At 39.2% G+C, this 23,916-nt stretch overlaps 2 protein-coding genes and 1 long non-coding RNA gene across 10 annotated transcripts in view; 2 read left to right on the top strand and 1 right to left on the bottom strand.

Annotated features, from left to right (window-relative positions):
* Positions 1 to 4,282: 4,282 nt before the first annotated feature.
* LOC142398434 (uncharacterized) lies at positions 4,283 to 6,443 on the top strand. 2 transcript variants are annotated; one of them, XR_012772795.1, is made up of 4 exons: positions 4,285 to 4,351; positions 4,589 to 4,718; positions 5,051 to 5,385; positions 5,810 to 6,443. It is a non-coding gene; the product is annotated as an uncharacterized LOC142398434 (long non-coding RNA). The 2 variants fall into 2 exon arrangements; XR_012772794.1 differs by having other exon boundaries at positions 4,283 to 4,718; positions 5,810 to 6,442.
* Positions 6,444 to 8,904: 2,461 nt separating this feature from the next.
* gdf15 (Growth differentiation factor-15) lies at positions 8,905 to 10,990 on the bottom strand. Its single transcript, XM_075484125.1, has 2 exons — positions 10,592 to 10,990; positions 8,905 to 10,076 (listed from the first exon to the last, which is right to left on the bottom strand). Exons 1-2 carry the CDS (start codon positions 10,926 to 10,928, stop codon positions 9,289 to 9,291), a joined length of 1,125 nt encoding a protein of 374 aa, XP_075340240.1. The 5' UTR covers positions 10,929 to 10,990; the 3' UTR covers positions 8,905 to 9,288.
* Positions 10,991 to 16,209: 5,219 nt separating this feature from the next.
* The window catches only part of mast3a (microtubule associated serine/threonine kinase 3a), a 31,355-nt gene continuing 23,648 nt past the window's right edge, over positions 16,210 to 23,916 (top strand). For 5 of the 7 annotated variants that reach the window (XM_075484133.1, XM_075484132.1, XM_075484129.1 and 2 more), the window contains exon 1: positions 19,773 to 20,189. In XM_075484133.1, coding sequence (XP_075340248.1) covers positions 20,104 to 20,189 — 86 coding nt within the window. In that variant the 5' untranslated portion in view covers positions 19,773 to 20,103. The other 2 variants (XM_075484131.1, XM_075484134.1) reach the window with 2 other exon arrangements.

Here is a 23,916-nt window from a genome sequence, read left to right as displayed (position 1 = left end):
TCAGACGTGTTGCAAGTCATTTAGACTTTTCTTAGAGTTTCAGCGCAATCTGTTGGTTTCCTTAGCTAGGAAATTGTTTTTGAATTGGCTCTGAACGAATTGGGTTATTTTATGAATAATTATGATTACAATTAATTGAATTCCAATTGGCTTGAATTTGACTTTATTATCTAAGTGCCTTAAGATGACATTTGTTGTATTTGGCGCTATATAAATAAAAATGAATTGAATTGAATTGAATTAGAGGGCAAAGAGATAACATTATCTGACTTCCTAGTAGCAGCTGCCTTTACTAATTCCATAATGGATCGTGGATCAGCAGAAGTTATGGGACAATTAGCAAAATACCATTGGGTCACGTTTACGTTATTGTTTTCTAAAACAAGGTGTTAATCCTTTGATGGGCAGGCTGTTTAAAAAGACCAAAAACAGGGTCGAAATGACGAATATACCTCAGTGCACCACACACCACAGAATGCATCCGTTGTGTTAGTGGGCCCTCCTTTGGCTCCAGCTTTAACACACCTCCTCGTGATGTCACAATAATGTCTTACATAGTTCTGAGGAATTGCTGTCTATTCCTCAGTCAGCTCTCCAGAGATGGCCTCACATTGTATGCCGTCGCCACTCTCACCTGCTCAGTAAACCGAGCCATTCTACAGACATGGCCTACAGTTGTGAAAATACTCATCACGGTTTGTCCACTCACTCAAGCAGCGCGCACAGTTGAGTTTGGGACACGATCATTTGCTCTGTTGCGTGTCAGTCTCTCGGTTGTGCGAATAAGGGAGTGCCTTTATTTCAACGCTCACAGTCACAAGTTTCCGGTACATTTTGGGTTGTCTCTGGCTGACTTGACAAATCTCCTTTGGTGAGGCGTGCTCACGTTGCTGCGCGGGCGTGTTGTGGAGGCGCAATGCACATCTGGACTGCGGAACAACTTGAGACCTGAATTTGTGTGTGAAATAGCCTACACACATAAATATATACATATATATTATATATATCCAGTGTATATATATGATGGACTAGCGTCCAATGATAGCTGCAGGCTCCAGCCCCCCGCGACCCTGAGTTGTATTAAGGGGGTATAGAAAATGTATGCATGTATGCATGTGTGTGTGTGTGTGTGTGTGTGTGTGTGTGTGTTTGTAATTATCATTATTTCTATCATTTTTATTATTGTTGTTATATCTTTTTACTCATAAAACACAAACCACTCCTTGCTGTAAACACGTGAATGGAAGCGGCGGTATTTCAGTCAGATGTTTAAGTCCAGTCAACTCAAGCCTCACGCATCAAAGCACAAAGTATATAGAAAATAACGCCCCCCATGTTAAGCAGTATTTTACTGTTTTAGTTAGGCCTACTGCAGCAACAGCAAACTGCCAGGAACAAACCAGGTAAGTTCAGCTGTAAAAAAAGAAAAAGAAAAAGAAAAATTGATTTAAAAGAAAAAGAAAAAGAAAACTTAGTTGTCAATTTGGATTTATAATAGGCAAAAGATTAAAAAGTAAAAGTTTGCGTTCTGGCCACATACCACAGAATAATTGTATTTTCAGACACTGAAAGCTCAGTGGAGCTGTTTCACCTGCCAATAAGGAGGGTGTTATTCAGTTGTAAAGTTACCATGGCAACAGTGTAAAGGAAGCAACTCCAGGACAGGTGGAAAGAGGGACTGTGTGCACAGGATTATTGTGTTATCACTGAACAAACTTCCAGAGGCAAAATGCTTGAAGTTAAGGTTGTTTGTAAAGGCCTTTTAAAATTGAGGAGAGCCATATTTTGAGGGAGATCTGTGGATCCAGCTGGCGTCAGTCCGATAATGTTAATGTTTATCTAAAGCAAACCTGTGTCTGTAACAAGAAAAGATGGCCAGCAGCAATCTCTCACTCAGTGCAGTAAAGATGGAAAGTTTTACTTCCTTTCAGTTCAACCTGAAAGTTGATGTGCAGAAGTTGATAAAACTGTAAAGTATTGAGTGACTGCCTATTGTTGCAGTTTCCTTCTTTAAGTCTGTGACATTTGGCTTTTTTCAAATATCAGTAAGAACATAGAACACTTCCGTTGTAAATCAATTGACAACATTTTTTTGTGCATTTACATGCTTCTATCCTTTGTATGATAGTTTTGTGCTGCCAACACCAGCTCTGACCTGAAGCATAATGTTTATCTGACTTTAGTCATATGTTTACTGATGATATTAGGATTTTGTAATATTTTTCTGAGTTTAAAGTCCTCTAAAGCAATAGAATTCTATAAATTTTTTCTGAAAAAAAATGTCCATCCTCCTTTTTGAAATGCAGAATTTTAATGAACCATGTAGTTCAAGGTATTTAACCTTGCCACAAACTTTTGCCTTGACAATTCTACTAAAAATTAAAAAGCATAAAAAAATTCTATATGAAATGTGCCTGAGCTGGAATGTTAATTATGCCATATTATCATGTGTTCGGCATGTGGGTACAATGCCTGACTGCAGGGGGAGGCAAAGGTCATCATAAACTAACTACCGAGTTTAGTTCTGCCCCCTGCTGAGTCAGACCTCCTGTGTCTGTAACTGGTAGTGACAGTCAAACTTATTGTTTGTCCTTATATTGGGAATTTGGGATTTTCAGGTTTGGTCATAAATATGAAAAATAATACTGAATATGACTCAATGACTATAGATCTGTTGCCCTAACATCCCACATCATGGAGGTGTTGGGCTGTTATTGACTTACCTCCACAAGAGAGTAAGCACTTTTCAAGCCCCACTGCAGTTCGTTTATCAGCCTGGAGTTAGAGCAGAAGACAACATAATCTACATGCTTCAGCTGGCCCACTTTCTTCTAGACAAAACAGGCATCACTGTGTGAACATGCTCTTCGATTTCTCCAATGTATTTAGCACTGCCATGTGAGAAACTCCAGAGAACACAGGTGGAGAATATTTCCTGGATTATTGATTACTTGACAGACAGATCACAATTTGTTTTACCGAAGGGTTGTGTGCCTGAGGAAGTGGTTAGACGCACAAGAGCACTGTGAGGGACTGTACTTTTTTTACATTACATACACTATTTCAGTCCTAAGTGAGACGGTGGAGGTGGTGGAGGACAACAGACTGAACTGAAAAGGCAATACTGAGGCTCTATACGAGAAGGGACAGAGCAGATACCTCCTGATGATGCTTAGGTCCTTCAGTGTTTTCATCAAGTTACTGAATATCTTCTTATAAGTCTTTGGCAGAGAGTTTGATTTTATGTAGGGCAGTATCTTCTTGCAGTAGCCTTAGAGCCAGTGACTAAAAAAATAAAAATAACAAACTGATATGCAAATACCAGTGAAATATTAACATCAGTAAGAACAGCAAAAGCCAACATGTAAATACAAGGAAAAAATATATAATGAACAGAAAGATCAACTCATTTGGTGAAAGCTCCTCCAAAGGGAAATGTTATAGTCTTAAAAGCCAAAATGGTATCTCAGTACTATGTTCAAACTGGGAAGAGGTTCCACAGGATAGGAGCCTTCCATTCTGGTCTTGGAAATTCTGGAAATAGCAGACATGTTCTCTGAGAGCAAAGAATTCTTGTGGGGTGACACGAAATGACGAGACCTTTTAAGGAATATAGAGCTTGGCCATTGAGGGCTTTGTAAGAAGAATCTTAAATTATTCCATTTTTAATTAAATCTATCTATTTTAAATTGAACAGGAAGCCAATTTAGAGGCTAAGACAGCAGAAATCAGATCTGTCTTGGTGGGAAAATATGTGAAAACATTTGACTTCTTTTGGCACCGGACAGAAAGTCCGGTATCACCAAATCTTTCAAATGCATCATCTGGGTACAATGAATATCCACGCAAAGTCTTTTGGTAAGAGTTGTTTTTCTTGCAGCCCAATAAACTGGGTAGGATCTCTTAAAAAGTAAGAGGGTGAAAGAAACTGAAAGTATTGGTGTGAAGTACTGTCTCTCACATACACTGACACTTTTATTTATTTGAATGTGGTGACAAACGTGCGGTTGTTTGAAATCAGCTTAACAATTATTCCAAGGGCAAACAGTTTACAGTTTTTGAGTAATTCTCTTGACATACCAAAGATGTAGGATTGGAATGGAGCAGAGGAATGCAGCATACAGCACAAGTATACTCTGTATACTGGGGACTTGCCAAAGAGAGTGACCAAGGTCTTTTTAAACTAATCAACAAGATTAGCTGTGCTCCTGCTTGTGTTTGTGGGAGTCATTTTGGGTGAACTAAAGGTGGGCTTATCTGTCAATATTTGTGTGGTCTGAAAGCTGGAAGACCATGAAATTTATGGGGTCCTATGGGGAGCAAATATGCACACAGCTAAAAACCTTGAGACGTGAGTATGGATGGCATTGCACAGATTAAAAGTTGTGATGTGATTGAAAATAAATGAATAAAAACAAACATAATCAAAATTTCCTACTGCTCAGAATTATTTCAGTCAAGCTAAAGTTGTTTCATGTTGGGATTTTTGTTGTTGGAGTCACAGAGTTTGCTACTAAACAAATTCACAACTTGTCAGCAACTATCTTTTTTCAGCTTGAGCTTTTTACCGGAAATATTCTGGTTTCAGCTCTTTTGGCCAGTTTCATCATTTCAGAAAAAGGGAACTTCTCTGTTGCAAGTATGAGGTTTAACAGAAAAGGTTCCATGTCTTCACTTGCTACACAGACTTTGACCAATAACGCTTGAAGCCTTGCCTGGTAAGATCAAAGTTCTTGTTTACCTAAACTCTGCCCAGAAATGTGTTTGACTTGGCTTAGATAATATCTTCATTATCTGAATTTCTTAAAAAGATATGTTTACTCTTTTTAGATTTTTGATGGATTAAATCAACTGACAAAGAGTATGCTATTTTCTATTTGTGTGGAGGTCTTATAAATAAGCATAACCACATGGCTGAAACCACTTTATACATTTTGCACATCTCAGCTTGCAACGAATGTCACTCCAACATTGTCGTTTGACTTAAACTTTTGTGTGCAGTGTCATCCCATAATTCCTTAGAATAATTCTGTATCTTTCATAATTACAGATCATGGTTGTAAATAGGACTTTTGTCCAGGGAAATGGAACCGACTCTAGTTTGCCACGCAGCTCCCCGGCAGGTCTTGCTGCGGGGCTTACACTGTTCTTTGTGGTCCTTGTAGTCATAGCTGGTGTGATTGTTTACAAATTCTGGGGTAAAATCAGGATTTTGGTGCAGTTTAGACAAAGTCAAAGCCAAGATAAGGAGGCCTGTACTGGGACTCCTCGTCCTGACAGGCAGAGTACCATTATAAGGGAGCAGTCAATGGTACAGACACCCATCTACGAAAACCTGACAGTTCAACCTGCTGCTTACAAAAAGCCAGCTGAAAACCAGAGCAGGTAAGATGCACCAATTATCTAATTCTTCTTGCGGCCGCAGTCTAATGCAGGTCAAAATGGAGGTAAATGAGGAAACATTTTGTCAGTGAGTGTGCGTGTGCTTGAGAGAGAGCGAGAGAAACCTACAACATGGTGTTTAAGTTTCCTCATTTTGCACAATCCTGCTGTCATATATGGACCTAACTTTTTGATATCTAAAAATAATTCTCCGCTCTTCTGTTTTTTCTCAAAAAATTCAAAATTGACTAATCAAATGTGGCAGCTGATGACTCAGTGCTGGAATTTTTCTCTGAGCAAGAATAGAAACAAGTTGAAGCAAATTTGCCCAGTTTGCACAATGTTTGCCTTGTAATATGATGTTGTTTAAGCAGCGTAGAACTTGCTCATGGAAACATCATCTGCTACCTTTACTGTCTCTCCAAAGGTTACCTGCTCAACCTGAAGAGGATTTGTACTTACAGTGCGACCCAATAGATGATGCAATATACAGCAATGATGCGGCATTTAACTCCAATATACAAGATTCCCAAGAAGAAGATGTGTATGTTGTGCCAGATTCATCGTAGGACACATTTGTGTTGATGCTTTAATATTTTGCTCAATTTATTGGAAACCTTGTGACCATTATTGACTGCTTTGAGGTATAGATGTATTTAATGACATGACGGAGTAATGCTGCTGCTCTCTGATTGCATACCAACTATAAACAGAAAATGTTAAACAAGTAAGGGGAATTGGCTGTTGCTCATGTTCTGCTATCTATGAGTTTATCAGATAATAATGGAGCTTTTTTCTTCAAGCATTTCTGCTGTAAATGTTACAGATACATCCAGAAATGAATGCAGTCCAAGGTAATCAGTTTGCTAATTAGATTGGATTGTTTTACGATACTCTCTTGATTATTCACGCATCATGTTTGTTTTGACATTAAAGATAACTGTAGCCAGTGTATAAAGTCACACTTGTACTGTATTTTTCGATTCTTTTCCTAATACTGGCAAATTTTCCTTTTGCCCTTCATTTGATGTACCATTCAGTAGCATAGACATTTTTTTTAATATTGTTGCCTTTGCATAGTTAAAGTGTTTAAAAGAAATCTGCAACTAAAATGACTTTTTAATTCACTGAAAAGTCACAAAGAGGTATATGAACATGAAGATAACATTTATAAACAAACTCCATTTGGGGAATGCACTAGCCTGGGCGAAAGCCGACTGTTGACTCTGTCAAACAGTCTGGGAAAACCCAAGAGGAATCCGTTTCCATGGAGGGCGGGACCTTACCCAGCAACTTAAATTCATTGGAGTAACGGAGTTCCCTTAACCAATCATAATGTTTAGAAATGACGTTGGTTATGCGCCGAGGTTCATGCTTACTCTCGCGAGGCTCTAGCTCGCGAATCACGCTTCCCACATCCACTTTCATTATACCGGTACCATTTGATAAATCAAACTTTTCCCAAAGCCAGTTGGAAGGAGAGCTACGACATCCTTGCCACTAACAAAATTGACGAGGCATTCCTCTTGCTCTCGTTTTAATTGTGTAATGATCTCCAGAGTTGAGACAACTTCATGGATAGCTTCTAGCGTTCTTCCGTCGCCATGTTTATTTCCGCTGCGGTTGAACTACAATTATATGGACTACAATGGACTCCGCGCGTGAGTTCTGCGTCACCACTCGCAACTGTTTGCTGATTGGCAAAACACTGAGCGAACCGAGGTAGGGGGATTTGGCCAGACTATGTGCGGAGCCAAAATCTTTGGGCGGAAGTACGTAGGATGGCGTCGCCAGGCTAGGAATGCACGCCCTTACGCCCAGTATATAAATCGATAAGTAACAAGATTCATTCTATTTTGTGGAACATTAGTCATCTTAAAGTGACTATTTATAGATCAATGTGATCAGTCGATCATGTATAAAATTCAGTCTGTATTAAGAAACCATTTCCGGAGGAACAGCATGTTGCAATGATTTCATCACTTTAGCTTGAATGCTAAAAATATCTAATCTCAAATCAAATCAGGAACGACTTGAGAGTTTTGTAAGGTCAGATATATAAGGAGAAACGTATGTAAATGAGACATAGCAACACATGTTCAAGCAAGAAAAAGACAAGAACTGAACTCACATTCTTCTAAAGTCCTTTGACAATAGGACACTCTGTGAATCTTATTTGGTTTTAGAAAAAAATGGAAGTAAAGAAAAACAAAACTGAGAAAAAAAGTGAAGGAAAAAAACGTGATTTTAATAATCTCACTGTTTCAGGAGAATCAATCAGGATGGATGTTAAATGCTTCTTATATTTGGAACGACTAAATCAAGATAAACTGACTTCAACGGAACAGATCTAAACAAATAACAGAACAATAAAAGCTACTGAAAGATAAGTGAGCTTTGTGCTTCTATCAGAGGGTAATAACTGAAGATGGACTTGGATTATATGAGACAATGAGGCGTTGGTTTTCCTTGCTTTTGTTTTCATTTAGTTTCCTTTAACCTTGGAGTAAATGTCAGTGGTAGGTTAGGTTTCCTTCTAAGCTGTGTTAGGATCATAACTGAACCAGAACCTAATGTTAATAAATTGGTGCTTTGTATCTTAGACTAAAAACAGACGTCTTGATAGATACCTCACATATACTGTTCAGAGCCTTGAATTTACCATATGGAAGCTTGATAACGGTTAGAATTTGTGTCTTTAGCTCTGAATAAACAGCTATTCATTTATCTGTTTATTTGTTATTTTGTATGAGAAAGTATACCCCACCCTTTAATGTAGAATATTAATTGCACAATGTTATGGTCCTGTTTTAGTGACCTTTACCCATTTAAAGATAAAAACTATAAGGTAGTCGGATGAGGTGGGGATGTCATTAAACTAAACATTTCAGAGAAGTTTGCTACTAATCAGTTTACTTACTTTATAGAGCGGACATCTCTGTGCTTTGTAAATTCTTAGTAACCTTGAGCTGTGTCTTCTTTGAGTCACTTTGGAATATGAACTTTTTTTCTTGTCAGTCACACTTAATAATTTCTCACATTCCAATAAGTTATTTCAGCAGCACTGAGAAGCAAATATACAGGTAAGCTTTGATAATCTGTCATGAAAAATGATTTCTAAATTGTCCACTGATAACACAAACTAGAGTTCATAAAGGAGTTCTTATAAGTTGACACACAGTTAACAGGGGTTTACTTCATTGCTACTCATTACTCCTTTTATCAAATGACTCTTAAATTGCTGGTCAAGGTAAAAGTGACCTCAACTTCAAGGCCATCACATTGAACAAGACTTTATCATATTATTACATTCCGGTATCTTTGCCACACCTTGACTTTACTAACCTAAAAAGGATTATTGTATTCCTGCCAATGAATGTCAAAGATTAGATAATAATACTTTATTATGGGACTTTATTTTAAAATATACATGCTGATACATTCAAGAAATAGTTCAGAATTGATTTATTTATTCTGGTTTTCAATTTAAGAAATTCGTAAGACAACGTGCAAAATATTAAATATTTTGGAAAACAATACAATCCACTGCAGTTAAAGTGAAAATGATGCACATTGATTTAGCACAACAACAAAGTAACACAAGTAGGAAAATAAATACAAATTAAATAAATAACTCTTTTTATGTTATTCTCTTTTTTAGTCTAAACAGTAGAAGTAACATTTTTGTCACTATCAAAGTTAATTGAGCTACAACTAAATACTTTCCATTTTAATTTAGTCAAGAAACTAAATTCTCCCTTAAGGTTTGTTTTTGTTTTTGTTTTTTTCCCACCATGTAACATACAGGACTGTGATTGAGTGGTTAGGTTTTACCCTGCTACCCTGAACAGAAAAAAGGTGGGACACAGCATGGATGGATCAGGTTGTAACAAGCACATTCTTTTCTCAGGCACAGTGACATTTACTGACAATGAAGTCAGTGAACGTTGTCAGTTTTAACTTACCCCTGCTGTCATAGTGCATCAGTACCATGGGTTCGTAGGCTGCTGGCACACAGCAGGGGCGCGGTGTCCCTCCTTTGGTAATCAGATGCAACCGTGACTTGACCTGTGTATGCATGCTTGCTGGTTTGTAGTTGTGGGGGCAGGTGCCGTCACAAAAATGCATTGTATATTCGGCTGGAGCCACCACCCAGTCACTCCAACCAATATCTTTGAAAGACACAGCAACTGACTTTCGGCAGCACCATCCTCGTTCGTCGCAATTGTCTTCCTTGTTGGAGCGACGCAGCCTCGTTCTCTCAGCTGGGTAGAACTGCATTAGGCCCAATTCTAGAGTTATGATTGCATTTAGCTTGAGTACATCTTCTTTTCCCTGAACTACCCCAACATCTACAGCTAGTGACTGATCATCAGTCCTTATCCATCCTTTCACCTCAGAGCTGATGTCCATTATTACATCTTGGGTGCCTGAAATATTGGTTTTGGATGCTGAGTTTGGGAATGTCGATGGAGCAGAAATCATGTGTTTCCTTCCATTGATCTTAACTTTCATATCTTGTCCCACCTTAATCTTAAATGAATATGACATTTGCCAGGAAATCTTTAGTTCTGCTCGTGCTAGGATCATATCAGTCTGGATGTTTGGATTCTTCTGGAAAACAGCTCTGTACCACTGAATGCGCTGACCTGACTTTTGGTGACTCCCCCTCCAGAGCACTTCCAGTGGCTTCACTAAAAAATAAAAACAAAAAAAGAACACAGGCTCATCAATATTTTCTTTCTTGTCTTTATTATTATTTTTCTGTCATTGGTTAGCTCATAGTCAGTGACATAGATGAGAACATATTAAGGTGGTGTCTGTTCTAGGTGTGCCTTTCATGCTCATGATTTCTTCAAGCTTGTGGGAATGTGGTTTTTTTCTCGATTGTTTGGTGGCTACAGATTCTTTTTCTAGTTATTTACAGAACTGCACAGATTAGTACTTTTTTTTTTTTACCTGCAACAGGTTTTTTTTTTTTTACAACTGGAATATTCCTTAGAATTCATTACTACAACAGCAGATTTGATCTTGTCCAAATATGCGACAATGTATTCAAATTGCACTGTTTTCTGGGCTTCCAATGGTCTTTTTACACAACTTAACTTGCTCACTTTCTATTCGATATCAGTCTTTTAAGTGGGAAAATGACAATATTAGACTTGTTTCTTCATAGTATTTCCCTGTTTAACAAGTGTCTCACACATACCTGGAAAGAGCACAGTGGACATGGTAGACTCCCAGCTCTCTCTCACAGGCTGGCTTGAGTTTCTTCTCATCTCACTCAGTTTTTCCTTGTAGAGCTGGTACATCTTCATGAGCTCCCTGTGTGAGGCCTTTTGAGCTGGCCTGGGCTCTCTGTCCATACCCAAAGAACTGAGGATTCCCTTCTTCACTGCATCAAAAAGCAGAACCCGCTGCTTGTCCATTCTGTCCATGTCAGGTGTGCCTTTGTGGGCCATGTGAGGCTGGCTTTCCCCGGATGTGGAGATGAGGAGCAGCAGCGTGCAGGTGATGAGTTGAAGGGGTGTGTGTGATGAGAACATGATGAGCCTGCCAGGTAGGTTTGCTCTGCGATTCCTGCAGCTCAGTGGCCAAAGTTTGTCTATGCTGTGAGCAGAATTCTTGACATGGTTTTATTTATAGAGCTTCTGTGTTGCCACACCCCTGATGGGCTCAGCTTGGACCATATGTAAGTATGAGGCAATATTTTGTAGTATTGTGTCATGTTTTAAAAGTGGAAATTTTCTAAAATGATTTCAACCATCCTACATAACACAACGTAACATAGTTACAGTAAAATGATAGACATTTTACATTTGGTGGTGTCATCTGTCTTTGATCACAGTGGTAATAATAATGCAATATTGTATAGATTCCTACGTAAAATTGCATCATCTCCATACTTTACATTTGATACTATAATAGAATTTTAGACTGTGTAGTTCTGCTTGCCTGCAAATCTTCCCAGTGTGATTAAAGAACGGATTTCCAAAAGAGCCTAAGAGTGAATCAGCTGAAATAATTCTCAAACCTGATAGGTCAACTTCATGTCGAAGAACAGGTGACGTGAGTACATTTTAAATTGACAGCATACAATAAACAAAGACAGAAGAAGGTGGGGAGAGTTTATTATCTGTATTTCAACCATCCTTCCTTGAAACAGTCCGAAGAGGAAATCCATTAAGTTTAAAAAAGACAGACTTAAGCAAAGAGATAAGACAGAGATAGCATGAATCTTACCTACTAGATGAATCATTTCTATGAATGAAAAATCAATCAAACTGAATCTGACATTGAACTCTATTTTTACCATGATTAAGATAGACAAAAAAAAAAAATGATCTCAGCCTCTCCTGTTCTCTGTTTTGGAGCCAAGAACAGCATTCCTGTGTTATCAGTGATAGATGGGAAACACTATGAGCTAAACACAATGTTATACTAAGACTTCAGCTATACAACTGAGTGCTGCCAAGTAGTTATCAGTGTATAAAGTGAAACTCTTCACTACTGACAGTGAATGGTTTCTGTGTGCTACTTAATTACTAGTAGCCTCACCACTCTTTTATATGGCTGTGTGTGTAAATGACCCTATTCTTACCTGTTGACAGATAAGGAACTTCTTTTCATCTATGTTTGAAAATTGTCAATAAAATGCTTTAACTCTCTGCCTTTCATCAACCAGATAACAAAACTCTTAAGCCATTAGAAAGTTCTATAAAAAGTGCATCAATCAAATGCAAATGCAAATGTCTTCATTGACCACTTTAACAGTATTTAAAAAATGTAAACACATCTAGGATTTGATGCTAGCAACATGTTCAAAATGTTCGGAAGAGAGGCATGTCTACCATTATCTTGAATGACTCTGCTTTTCTCTGAAATAACCACAGACCTCCCATAAAAAAAAATCTTACCCTGATGGTTGCATGTCTTTCCATCAAGTGGTGCCTGTTCAAAAGTTCAGGCTGTCCACTGTCTCGGTCTAAGCTCTAAACACATTCCAGACACAAGTTTACAATGGTCAAGTCATACGTGAAAATGTATTTCAAGGTGTAAAGAAGATTCTGATGAGTATCTGCTTCAAACCAGTATATGTAACAATTGTGGCCTTTGAGTCACTGAGGTGATGAAACAATCCTGTACTTTGACAGGTTAGCTTGTCAAGTTTGGTGTGTTAAAGGTGTAGCATGACTCATGTAAACTGGATACTGTTGCCTAAGGTGTCATGAACACTGGCGACTGCTGACTTTTAAAACAGGGGAAGCCCATATTACGCGTTCAGGGTTGTAGTGGCTCGTGCCATCCCAAAGCAGAAGATAGCAAAGTTAAAAAGAATTAGTTATAACATAGCTGTGTCTAGTATGACAAGTATGCCCAGCAAATACACAGAAAGAAGGTATAGACTTTGAAAATTCACACAGCAAGGCCAAAATCAAGTATGATGGAATCTAAGGCCTGTAAATGGCTGGATCTGTGGCTGGATTAGAATCTGTGGAGCATTTTTCCCTGTCATAATGAATATTTAGAGTTTGATGGTGGTGGTAAGTATTCTTAAAAAAGGTAACATTTGTGAATGGGCAGCATGAATTCTGGAAAGAAACAACTAAAAGTATGAGTGAAACTCTGACAGCACTTTCACAGACAACCAGTCTCTTTCGTATCCGCTTTGGGACTGAAGTTCCAGCGTGCTTCTCCCCGCTTATAAATTCGGCTGCCACAGAATCTCTCATGGTGGACAAACACTGACTCCAATCATCCCGACACAGCCCCTCATATTGACACGCCCACGTCTAATCTACCCCAGAGATGCCGAGCAGCCTCGGAAGTGATGAGTTTTTGTCGATTTAGCCAACGATGACCTAGAATTGTAGAAAAAAACTTGACTGTCCCGCCCCCTCCTGAAGCCGGGCAGCCCTCGGCTCGGAAGCCTGGCTGTTAGTGGCGGCTTCACAACATGATTTCCTCAGTGAACGGCGGCGATTTCTGAACAAATCACTTCATTAAGCTACAGGACAACATGTTGTAGTTATGAAAGTAAATGCAGTATTGGGCATATCTTGTGTTTTGTGAATAACTGTTTTATCGTCAATTTAACATTGAAGATGTAGCAATTTCGCCAGAGAATGGGAGAGGCTGCCCGGCTTCCCGTGTTGTCTCTGAATAGCCGCGGCTGCATGAACGACTCCCAGTTTCCTCTCCGTTTCTTCTTTTCTCTTCATCTCTGGTTGTGTGAGATGGATGACAAGAACAAAAAAACGTCAGACTTGATTTGCTTTGTTGTATTCAGAGACAGAGACATTTCTGAGTACTAGGTATGAATTTCATCCATGGGTTTGGTTTGAATAAGTCTAAAAGAATATCCAAATCAAATTGTCTATTACTGTGATGTTTCACTTAATAGCCCCTGCACTGTTTTACTATCATTCTCTCCTTCTCCCAGTGTCTGTAAAATATATTTAAGATGAGAAATTTAGGAATTATAAACATTTTTGATTGAACTGTTCCCGATCAAAATTCAGAGGCAGCCATGACTTTTATATTAAGATGGCCACTAGAGAGAAAACATGTCACTCTGACAGCATTAGTTCTTCACACTTTTCATTCAATCTTGTTCAAATCTCACTCCAACCCCCTTACCCTTTAGTGCATTTATTCTTGCATAAGATTCTTTTCTTTTAAGAAAACAGAAGTGGAGCACATGCAGAGACAGGTTGCTGTAGTTTGGCATATAACTCCATGATGCCCCCTTGTGACCCTAAAACTACAATACAGTCTTTAAAACAATTTCATTCTGGATTCTGAATATATTTTGGTGCTGCTATGTAAATGTTCTTGAAAACTCTCTTATTGATTTAATTGATTCAAAACAAATGTTTGGAATTTGACCCTTCAACTTAGAAACTATGCCACATGGAATCACTTAAAACATAATCTTTTGTGTCTTTGCGATATTTTTCACCTAACTCTGCTTCATCAATGTTTTACTCTTTTATATATATGATATATATTTTATTATATTATGAATAAACAGGGCGACTCTTGAGTAATGTGACAAAACATAGATCTCTTTCCTTTTTCCTTGCAGTGTTTAAAAACTGGTGAGTAAGGCCATAGCAAGGTCAGTGAAAGAAAACAGAAATGACTTTTAAAAAGGGTCCAGCACTGACTTTCATGCCTGGCTGGTATCACTAATGAACATGGACCATTTCAAAACAACCTATGGGCACATCCAGACTTTACATTTAGTGCCTTTATCTCCAAAATCCATATCCTGTCTTGTAGAGAATATGATATCGTGATCGGCACAGATGGACATGTAATCAAGGATGTTCTTTCTCATTTGAAAAAAACAGTGAGTCATACAAGTACAACAGTAGCTTCAGTACAGGGGAATTCATCTTCCTTGTTGTGCCCGAGTTGAAATCACTTCCTTGTTAAGAGCTTATCATGATTTTAGATTTAGCTTCTTAGCTTGTTTCTTTGTTTGTTCATGAAAAATGTTTAAAGGAAAGCTGTGAAACTAGCTACACAAACCACATGCACATGCAAACATAAAACAGGAAGCATGCACAAAAACACTTGGACCTTACACCAACCTGTCTGATCGACACAGAAAGAGAATAAGATGTCTGTGCTACCTTTAAAGCCTTTGTCTAACTTTTTTCTGCAAATACCATGAGATACATTTTTCCATCAGTGCATGCCATCCAAAAAGTCACCCAGGACGCTCAGCTTTACTGGACATAGTGAATTGATTTGAGACAGTAAGAGTTTTCACTTTTAGCTCTTTCAAAATAAACAGTGAACATCACAAGAGAACAAGGAAGGGCTCACATCCCCTTGACTTATATGAATGGACATGTGACATCACAGGACAAGAGAAGAGCCATTGTTGCATGGAAAAACATCACGGTACTTCTGGGTGGCAGGCGCAGATCACTCACTACTACTCAGCTCCACTTCAAAGCTCAATTGTTCCGCATCCTGCCGCTGATGTTCCCACAGACACGCGGTTACGTGACATGACATTCATTTGACCAGCTAACATGCATTGACTTAACACTGAGACAAGCAGCCTGCACGTTCCACATCATGAGGAAATAAGGAGTGACGCGTTCTACGGCGAATAGAGCATTATGGTAACCACGATACAACTTAAGTGATGACACTGCGAGGACCATGGGCAGGGGCGAGGCTAGGGTATTTTCAGTGTTGCCAAGGCACCACCGTGAGATAGCTCGGCACCCCCTGGCTCAGCACATTTTTAAAATATTATATTATGCAAAAACACCTTTTTTATTGCTCAAGGATGCATTATTTTAGTGACCATCTTATTTATTTTCTAGCATTTGTTTTTGTTTTAACTCTTTACTCCCACAATAAATGTTGAGTTATCATCAATATATAAAGTCTTTTGAAATGAAGAGGTCAAAATTGAATGTTGTAGGGGAAAACACTACTCAAAGCAAAACTAATACGGCTCCAAAATTTATAAATGTACTAGTTAACCTCAAATAGTGAGAAATAATGTGCCTCTGTGAGCACTGGGGGCTGGGCACCCCTAAAGACCAGATCCTAAAATCGCCCCTGACCGTGGGGTCAAAAATCCCAAAGCGTTCCTGGAGGGACATGTGAGGGAAGCCATCGTTAACTATTTGTGTATCAGATGCAGTTGAAAAAAAAGACCATTAGACTCAACAATGGCGTCTGACAATCATTCACAAAACATCAATAAGAAGGTTTGCTCTCTGGTACCGTCTCACTTCATTAATTAGACCAGGTTAAGTGCACTCCTTGCCCCGGATCAGGTGATCACCTCTCCTAAGAGCAGCTTTCAGTCCCCGTGCCGTGCAGTTCACCCCGGGGAGGAGCAGGAAGCATAGTAGTGGCGGTGCAGCGGAACTGTGACTGGGTTCATTCTCTATCAGAGAAAGGACGGGGGACGTTATGGGCTGACCGCCTGGGGATCAGCTTTGGGCTTTTTCGAATCTTCAACAATGGATGAGCCGAACATCCTGAGACGCCGCGGTCTACAGGTAAAAGGGAAGATGTCGTTTGTGGCTGTTTCCAGGCGGATGGGATGATATAGTCATGATGAGATATTGGCCACGATACGAGGCGTTCCACGGGTGCACGGATGGTCTGCCTTCGATTGTCCATTAAATAGAACCATGGCGCATTTATTGTTAATTAATCTTGTTTATTAGGCCTGTGTCTTCGTTGGGAAATACTATGTGGCTTGATCATCATCACCGTGACGGGTGTTCATCAGAGTCCACGAATGAGACCACAGCAATGCAAAAAAAAAAAAAAAAAAAAAAAAGAGGAATATATGGTCTATAAAACAGATCTGCTTTCAATTATGTGTTGTTGATTTATTTTGAAGCTCTTGCTTGGTGCTTTGGACAGCCTGGTTGCCTTGGTGATGGGAGCACAAAAGCCCAAGGGATCCTGAAAGACTAGCAGAAAAAAAATCTCTTTTATATTATTCTGGGTGCCATGTTTATTAGTCAGGATTTGTATCTAAAAGGGAATAGTTTTTTCTTAATTCATTCATGTGTGTATTTGTGTGAATTTTAAGCCGAAAGCTGCAGTTATCAGTGTTCTGTTATGAGGAGGAGATACTGAATTTGAAATGAAATGTTCACTGATCCATACTGGGTGTTCCCCTTCAGAAGCAACAACTGGCATCCTTTCTCTCCTCAGATCAGGTGCAGCTCTGCCATCATCCAATAATTAGCATGATGGTCATGGTCTGAGAACAAACAATGTTTCAAAGCAGAAATGTCCTTGTTTACATGTGTTTGCGCACTTAGTTTTTTTTTGTCACTTTTGAGATGGATTTGGAGGTATGCACAGGATGCGATAAGTAGTCTAAAACTGATTTTGTGCTCAACATATTTCAAAATGCCACCTTCAAATCCATACTGGCAAGTATAGTTTGACAGTTGTCTGAGTTCAACTGCAGTAGCCAATGAGGTATTAGGAATTCACACTCCTGCCATTATATGGCCACAAGGTCCACTTGTTCTTCAAGAAACTAGGCCATGCTGTAGCAAATTATATTTACACTGCACTGAAAGGAAAACAAGGGGAGTGACAAAAAGCAGCTGTCTGAAAAACTGCTTTAATCTTTGCTTTTAACAGCTTATGAATTTAAAACGTCGTGAGAGCAATGAACTACATGTTCCTTATAGGAAACTATTTTCACAACCATACAAACAAAAATATTAGAAAGGAGAAGTGTCACCTTATGAGGAACATGTTTTGCAATGCAAAGTGGCCTTTTACCAAAGTATGAAACATCCCTCTGTGCTAAAACATAGCAAGTAGCTGATAACTGCATTTCAAAGCTATGCTATCAAATCAAGCATGGAAGATGATTTTTGAAAAATTACATTAATACATCATTTCTCTTTTTTTTAATTCTAGAAAGAATTGAGTCTTCCTCGCAGGGGTAATGTGTAAGTATTATTGTTTGTTGCACTGCCCGTCGGCATCTGTCCCCCTTTTTCCCTCTTTCTCCAACTCAAACCAGACCAGTCAGATCTCTGCTACTCGTCAGGTTTCATGTGCATGCTCATAAAAAGATTAATTTACCCGATGCTCTCCTACGGGACAGGAATTTCTTCATTTGCCTGACAGACAGAGCAGTCTCAATGCTCAGACAGGTTTTCATGTTAGATGATAGATAAAAAGACAAAGTTTGTACTACCTGTGTTGGATCTCAGAACATTAAAATAAATGGTTTCTTCTTTATTGCTAAAAGAATCCACAGTTTCTGACTGAGTCAGTTTTCATCAGTTTGCTACAGCAGAGTTATTTGCACTGAGCAAGCAAACGGGAGTGATCCTCTTCAGGTAATGTGTGTTTTCAAGTCTTTACCTGTTCAAAATCAAGAGGTCACATGCTTATCATTTCAGCTTACACAAATTTTAATATCAGAGCAGTGACGAATGTGAACTGCACAAAAGAAGTTGCTTGTGAATTTGTTGCTCAGTTAGGAACCAAAGCCAAGATAACATCAATCTCTGTGCAGAATATGGGACTTTTCCTGTCTTCTGAAAGAAGATTAAGGCAAGACTGCTGCAAAATATCTGCGATAAAGAGAACATATTTGAATCACAAAAGATAGTAAAAAAGTAAAAAAGTTCTAAATGTTTGGGCAGCAGTGTGCCAGTGAGCTAAAAGCCCAAGCTGTTTGTGGCACTTGGGCATGCCGTGTGTCTGTAAAAGTTCAAAGATTTTAGGGCTTGATTAAGATCTTGTATTTCTGAGTTTATGATCGCTTACAGGGCTTGGTTAACTTACTATGAGAGCAAAAGAGCAAGTGGGCCTCTGCTCTCTGTTGATAAGGTATACAAAATCATGACATACTTTGTAAATGTTGACATGGACAAAAAAAATAAATAAATCCATAGCAATGTTCAATTAAGCCTAAGTAAGTCTAATCAATTGGTGTCTGTCACATTTTGACTTTTCTGTTATTGTAACTTGTGATCCTTGAATTATTCTGTTATTTAGACATAACATTTGTGTACATGCTTTTTTAAAAATTGCAAGATTATATATAATATAGTATTGTTTTTTAGAATGTTTGTTTCAGTTTTAATAAAACTGATAGCTGAAGTTTATCATGCAAGGACACAATTTGAACTTACGGGACGATGATCTGCCCAGTTCTTTTATTTCTATAAAACACACCAACATAATAAATGAGTAAATGCAAACAAATTACAACTTTCAAGACCTTTTGTCGTTCCAAGAAAACCCAGCTTTAACCTGGATATCATTGCTGTATATGTCATATATATATATATATATATATATATATATATATATATATATATAGATATATATATATCTGTCCTGATACGGAAGAGTATTAGGGCCAGGCATAAGAAAAAATAATAATATTTTGCCTGTCGAGATTAAAGTCAACATGTCGAGAATAAAGTCGAAATTTCGAGAATAAAGTTGAAATTTCGTAACCTGACTCACGTCATCTGGCTGCGTTTACCAACTACACGCGGGGGCGTTCCCTTTCCTCACACAACCAGAGGGCGGGAGTCAGGTAAGAAATTTCGAGAATAAATTTGAATTTTCGAGAAAACGACATGGCGACTTTATTCTCGACAGGCAAAATATAAATATTTTTTCTTATGCCTGGCCCTAATACTCTTCCGTAGTCCCGATGTGTGTTCATGAAACCATTATTTGTAGCTCTCAAGTGGCTACATACAATATTTACACAGCGCCGGGTCTCTCATTTGTGTAATATTCCATCCACTATTTCCAACAGCTCCTGAAAGCACCATTAGTCCCTCCTCCCTGTGGCGCGCGCGGCTGCGCGGTGGAATGGCCCGTGCTGTTGCTGGAAAGTTTGTATCACTCTATAATTTGAACGAATTGCACTGCTCGGTAACGCTGCTTCTCGCGGAAGACAAGCCGTTTCGCTAATTCTGCTGATAATAGGAGAACCGAGCAGCATGGATATAGCTGTGACAGCCGACCGTTACCACCGAGCTACCCTAGCAGGAGTTCAGGGTCAGTTTGTCCTGCAGCTGAATGGAGTTTCCGCTGTTGGATTCGGTTTATTGGCCTAACCACCCGCAAATAACAAGACGATCACAAGGAGACTAATAAACACGATGCCCCCGCTTTAATAAGGAGATATTCAATCTCACATCGTTTTAGCTTTATCGGTCATCACCAACAATGTCTGACCCAAATTACTACTGGACGGTGCTGCCGAGCTACAAAACGAGTTTTGTGACTGGGGCCATGATGAAAAGATCGAAAGGGTAAAGAATTCAAACCTGTTTCTGGTTAAAAACACACACACAGTGTAAATATGCAGACAACTGTGACCTAAGCTTTACTAAACTACCAATAAACTCCCGGCCCTGCTGCAGTTATTAGCTGCACCGCTGACTACAAACAGTTTGTTGAACGTTTAGTCTGAGCATATTCGATTCACAGCACCTCAATTGTTCATATCAGCGTCCTGCTCAAACGGTATTGTCGTGTTTAAGAGCCTTACAGTGCGTTACTGTATGTGTCGGTTACATCCGCCCTAGTTTTTTGTTTCCGACGGAGAAACGTGGCCATTATAGACTTGGTGCGTGTGCGTGTTGTAGAGGCGTGTTTGTGGCATAGACGGGGTGCATTGTTTGTTGCCAGCTGTCGCATAAAGCGACAGAAAGAGCCAGTGCTGATCGATGCACTGATGCGGTTAGGAACACTGTTAGTGCTGTAGATGTGTTATATATATATATATATATATATATATATTAGCTGGGATATAAATGTATTCTACCCTTACGGTCTAACCTTCAATGTCCTCGGACATAGCCCGTCCTTGTCACTGAGCTCGCTCATTGCAGTCTTATCAAAGATTATGGCATCTTTATCTCCCTCAGTCCCAATATGGCTTCGACCACTTGCTTTTTTTGTTCTTGTTTTTTTTTTTTGTCTTTGTTTATTACAACTGACTCATTCACCATGATCTGTTACCATTGCCCCCAATTGCTGAAAAATACTAGATTTGGTGTTGAGGAGGGAAGTTCTGGAAGAAAAATTGTGACTTCACTTTTGAATTTGCGTATAGTGTAGTTTCTAGGGGTGGGCGAAAAAATCGATTCATGTACATATCGCGATTTTTAATGGGATGATTTTAAAAATCGATTTTTCTCCCATACAGAAAAACTTCATCAATTCCTTACATTAAGTTATGTTAAAACTAGCCCACATTTGTGCTGTGTGGACATTTGAATTCATTTTGTAACTGTAAACTTTAAAAAATGCTGTACATGTTAAAGCAATACTATGTAACATTTCTACCTTAAAATAACAGTTTGAAAAAAAAATTGTGCGGCTAGAATGAGTTTTACTATTACGATTGGCCTGTCCCCTATGCCCTTCGGGGGTCTGAGTTGGAATAACTGCGCTATGTAACTTTGCTAGACCGCCCCGGGAGCTGAGCGGAAGTACTTCGACTTGCTTTCTGGCACACCTACCGCAAAAACAAATAGACCCCTCTCACGCTCCCAGGTATAAGGCTAAGCTAGCGCAACATTGTCAGTACGATCATCATGGCAGAGGCACCGAAGAAACAGAAGAAGACGTTGACTGAGAAGTTACATAGTATTACTTTAAAGCAGGGCTCAGTAATATGGGGTTTGTTTACCATGCAATACACACCCCAAAGCTGTAGGGGGAGCTCCGTTGTAAATAGGCAACAGTCTAGCCAGACTGTCGTAAACCCACCAGAGGCAATTTACGGTTTATTTTTCAAGACACTGGCAGAGAGTTGGAGAAGTAGAGATGCTTAACTCGAATCTTTTGGACAATCCGGGCTGATTGGATCATTTCGAGGAGGGGATTCGAGTTATACGGACCACTTGAATCACTTGAGTCACTTATTAAAAAAAACAAAAAAAATCCATTTCTGCCGTTTAGTGGCTATGCGCCTCGCCTTTTTTTTTTTGTCCCATTTATCAATTCATTTTGATAAATCAAAGAGCAGCCTACGGCTACAAGTTCATTCATTTATTTTTGTCAAGTAATAATTCAATGCCATTTTATCTGAAAGCCAGACACAACAGCTAGTGTGTGCATTTACACAGCGACAAATGTGGTTGCATTAGGTGAGGCAATGCTGAGTTTAGACCTACAAGTAAACAACATGGAATGATCTTGCCCTCCCTATATCACTAAATGATTATTTTTCAACGACTGTACAAGATGCATGAAGCCACGCTAACCGAGCCTGTAGCTGCCTGTAGCTGCCTACTGTAGCTGCCTACTGTAGCGCTCGCTTGTGAAGTCATGAGACAGAATCGAAACTTAAAAAGATCCGAGTTGGCATGGATCCGCTACTTGCCCGTCTGACCGCTGAATCGCTGGCTCTGGGCGACTCAGCGGTCAGACGGGCAAGTAGTGGTGGTTCTGCCATCACGATATCTATTACAAACTATATTACAACTCTAGAAGCTAACCGCATTCAATTTAGCCGTCGACAGCTAATGGAGAGAGGGTGTGTCTCTCAGGCTACCTAGCTCGGCTCAGAGCCCTTTACGACCTGCAGTGAAGCAGTAGTTCTCGGCTCTCGTGTGTCGCGAGACTTCCAGAGCTAAACAAAGCACGCGGCGCCACAGGCAAAGTTGCAAGTGCTGTTTCGGGCTAGGGCCACCAGATGGAGATGGAAATGTCACCGTTTTCATCTGAACGGGTCAGCCAAGCAAACTGATGATTGCCAAGCAATTTTATGACCATGAAAAAGTTGCATAGCATGTCTTTAAGTACCTCTTTTTGTCTCAGTTGAAATAAATGTCATTTTATTGACACAGACTGATGTGCATTGTTTATGGGAACGACATTCATTCTAGAAGTGTATAATTCAACTTGTTGTTTTTTTTTTTAAGGAGGAAGAAAATTGCAATTACTGATGATATCGAATCGCAATACTTGTAGAATCGCAATTATCAAGAATCGTGATACAAATCGAATCGACACCTTAGAATCGGGATACAATCGAATCGTGACCAAAGCATATCGTCCCACCCTTAGTAGTTTCCTAATTAGCCTACATATGCTCATGACTATTTGTGAGATATTAGTCAACAGATTCGGCATGGTAAGATTTCTTTTTTCTTTTTTCTTCACATCCTCCTTCAGCTACTTAGTGCAGCCATTCATTATCAGCAGGCATGAGACACAAGCCTCTATGGCCTGTCGTCATCATGTAAAAATGACTGCCTGGAAGGGGTTTCTAATAAAAGTCTTATCACTCCTAACTGCTGTTTGCTGTTGTGATACAGTGGTGTTCTTTGAATTCAGACTTCAGTGTTAGTGTTTGTTTATAAGAATAAAATGGCATACTCTTACAGTAGTTCTGTGAAGTACTTATTAGTTCTCCCATTCTTCTGTTGCTGTGCATCTCTGCCAATTAAAGCCTTTTTTTGGTTGGGGCCACATACTCTGGGTCTGCCTCATCATAGACCCAGAAACGTCAGGCTCTGTTGTCGTCTCATCCCCCCCAAGTATTTTAGGTCACTCCCAGAGAGAGAGACATGACTTTGCCATCACCAGGTTGGAAGTAGAATGGGATTACATCCGGCTTTTTGGTTGAACAATCACAGACACAGACGACTGAAATAGAGGCAAATTGTCATTTAAATGACAACCTCTGTAAAAATGGAGTCCTTACTCAATGTTTCCAGAAATGCTCAAATGCCTACATGCAGGTATGCAGAAACAGATGAAATATTATTTGGCCTTATGCTAATTTATATTTAACAAGGATTTTTTTCGGGTAACTTCTGGTAAGAGAAATGTCACTTGTATTTGACAGTTTTTCTTTACCATACTGCATAGTCCATTACTCTCAAATATCTATTGGATACTAATCTTTCTATAGTTAACATAAGTTGACAAATCCACTCTCTTACTCTATGTATTAGATCATTAAAAAAAAAAAGGTTTGTTTAGTGCTTGTACATCAGCAAAAAGTAATACATGAGCAAGATC

Source organism: Odontesthes bonariensis, chromosome 14 (assembly GCF_027942865.1).
Source record: "Odontesthes bonariensis isolate fOdoBon6 chromosome 14, fOdoBon6.hap1, whole genome shotgun sequence".
NCBI classification, from domain to species: Eukaryota; Metazoa; Chordata; class Actinopteri; order Atheriniformes; family Atherinopsidae; genus Odontesthes; species Odontesthes bonariensis.
This window is presented reverse-complemented; position numbering and strand designations above follow the sequence as displayed.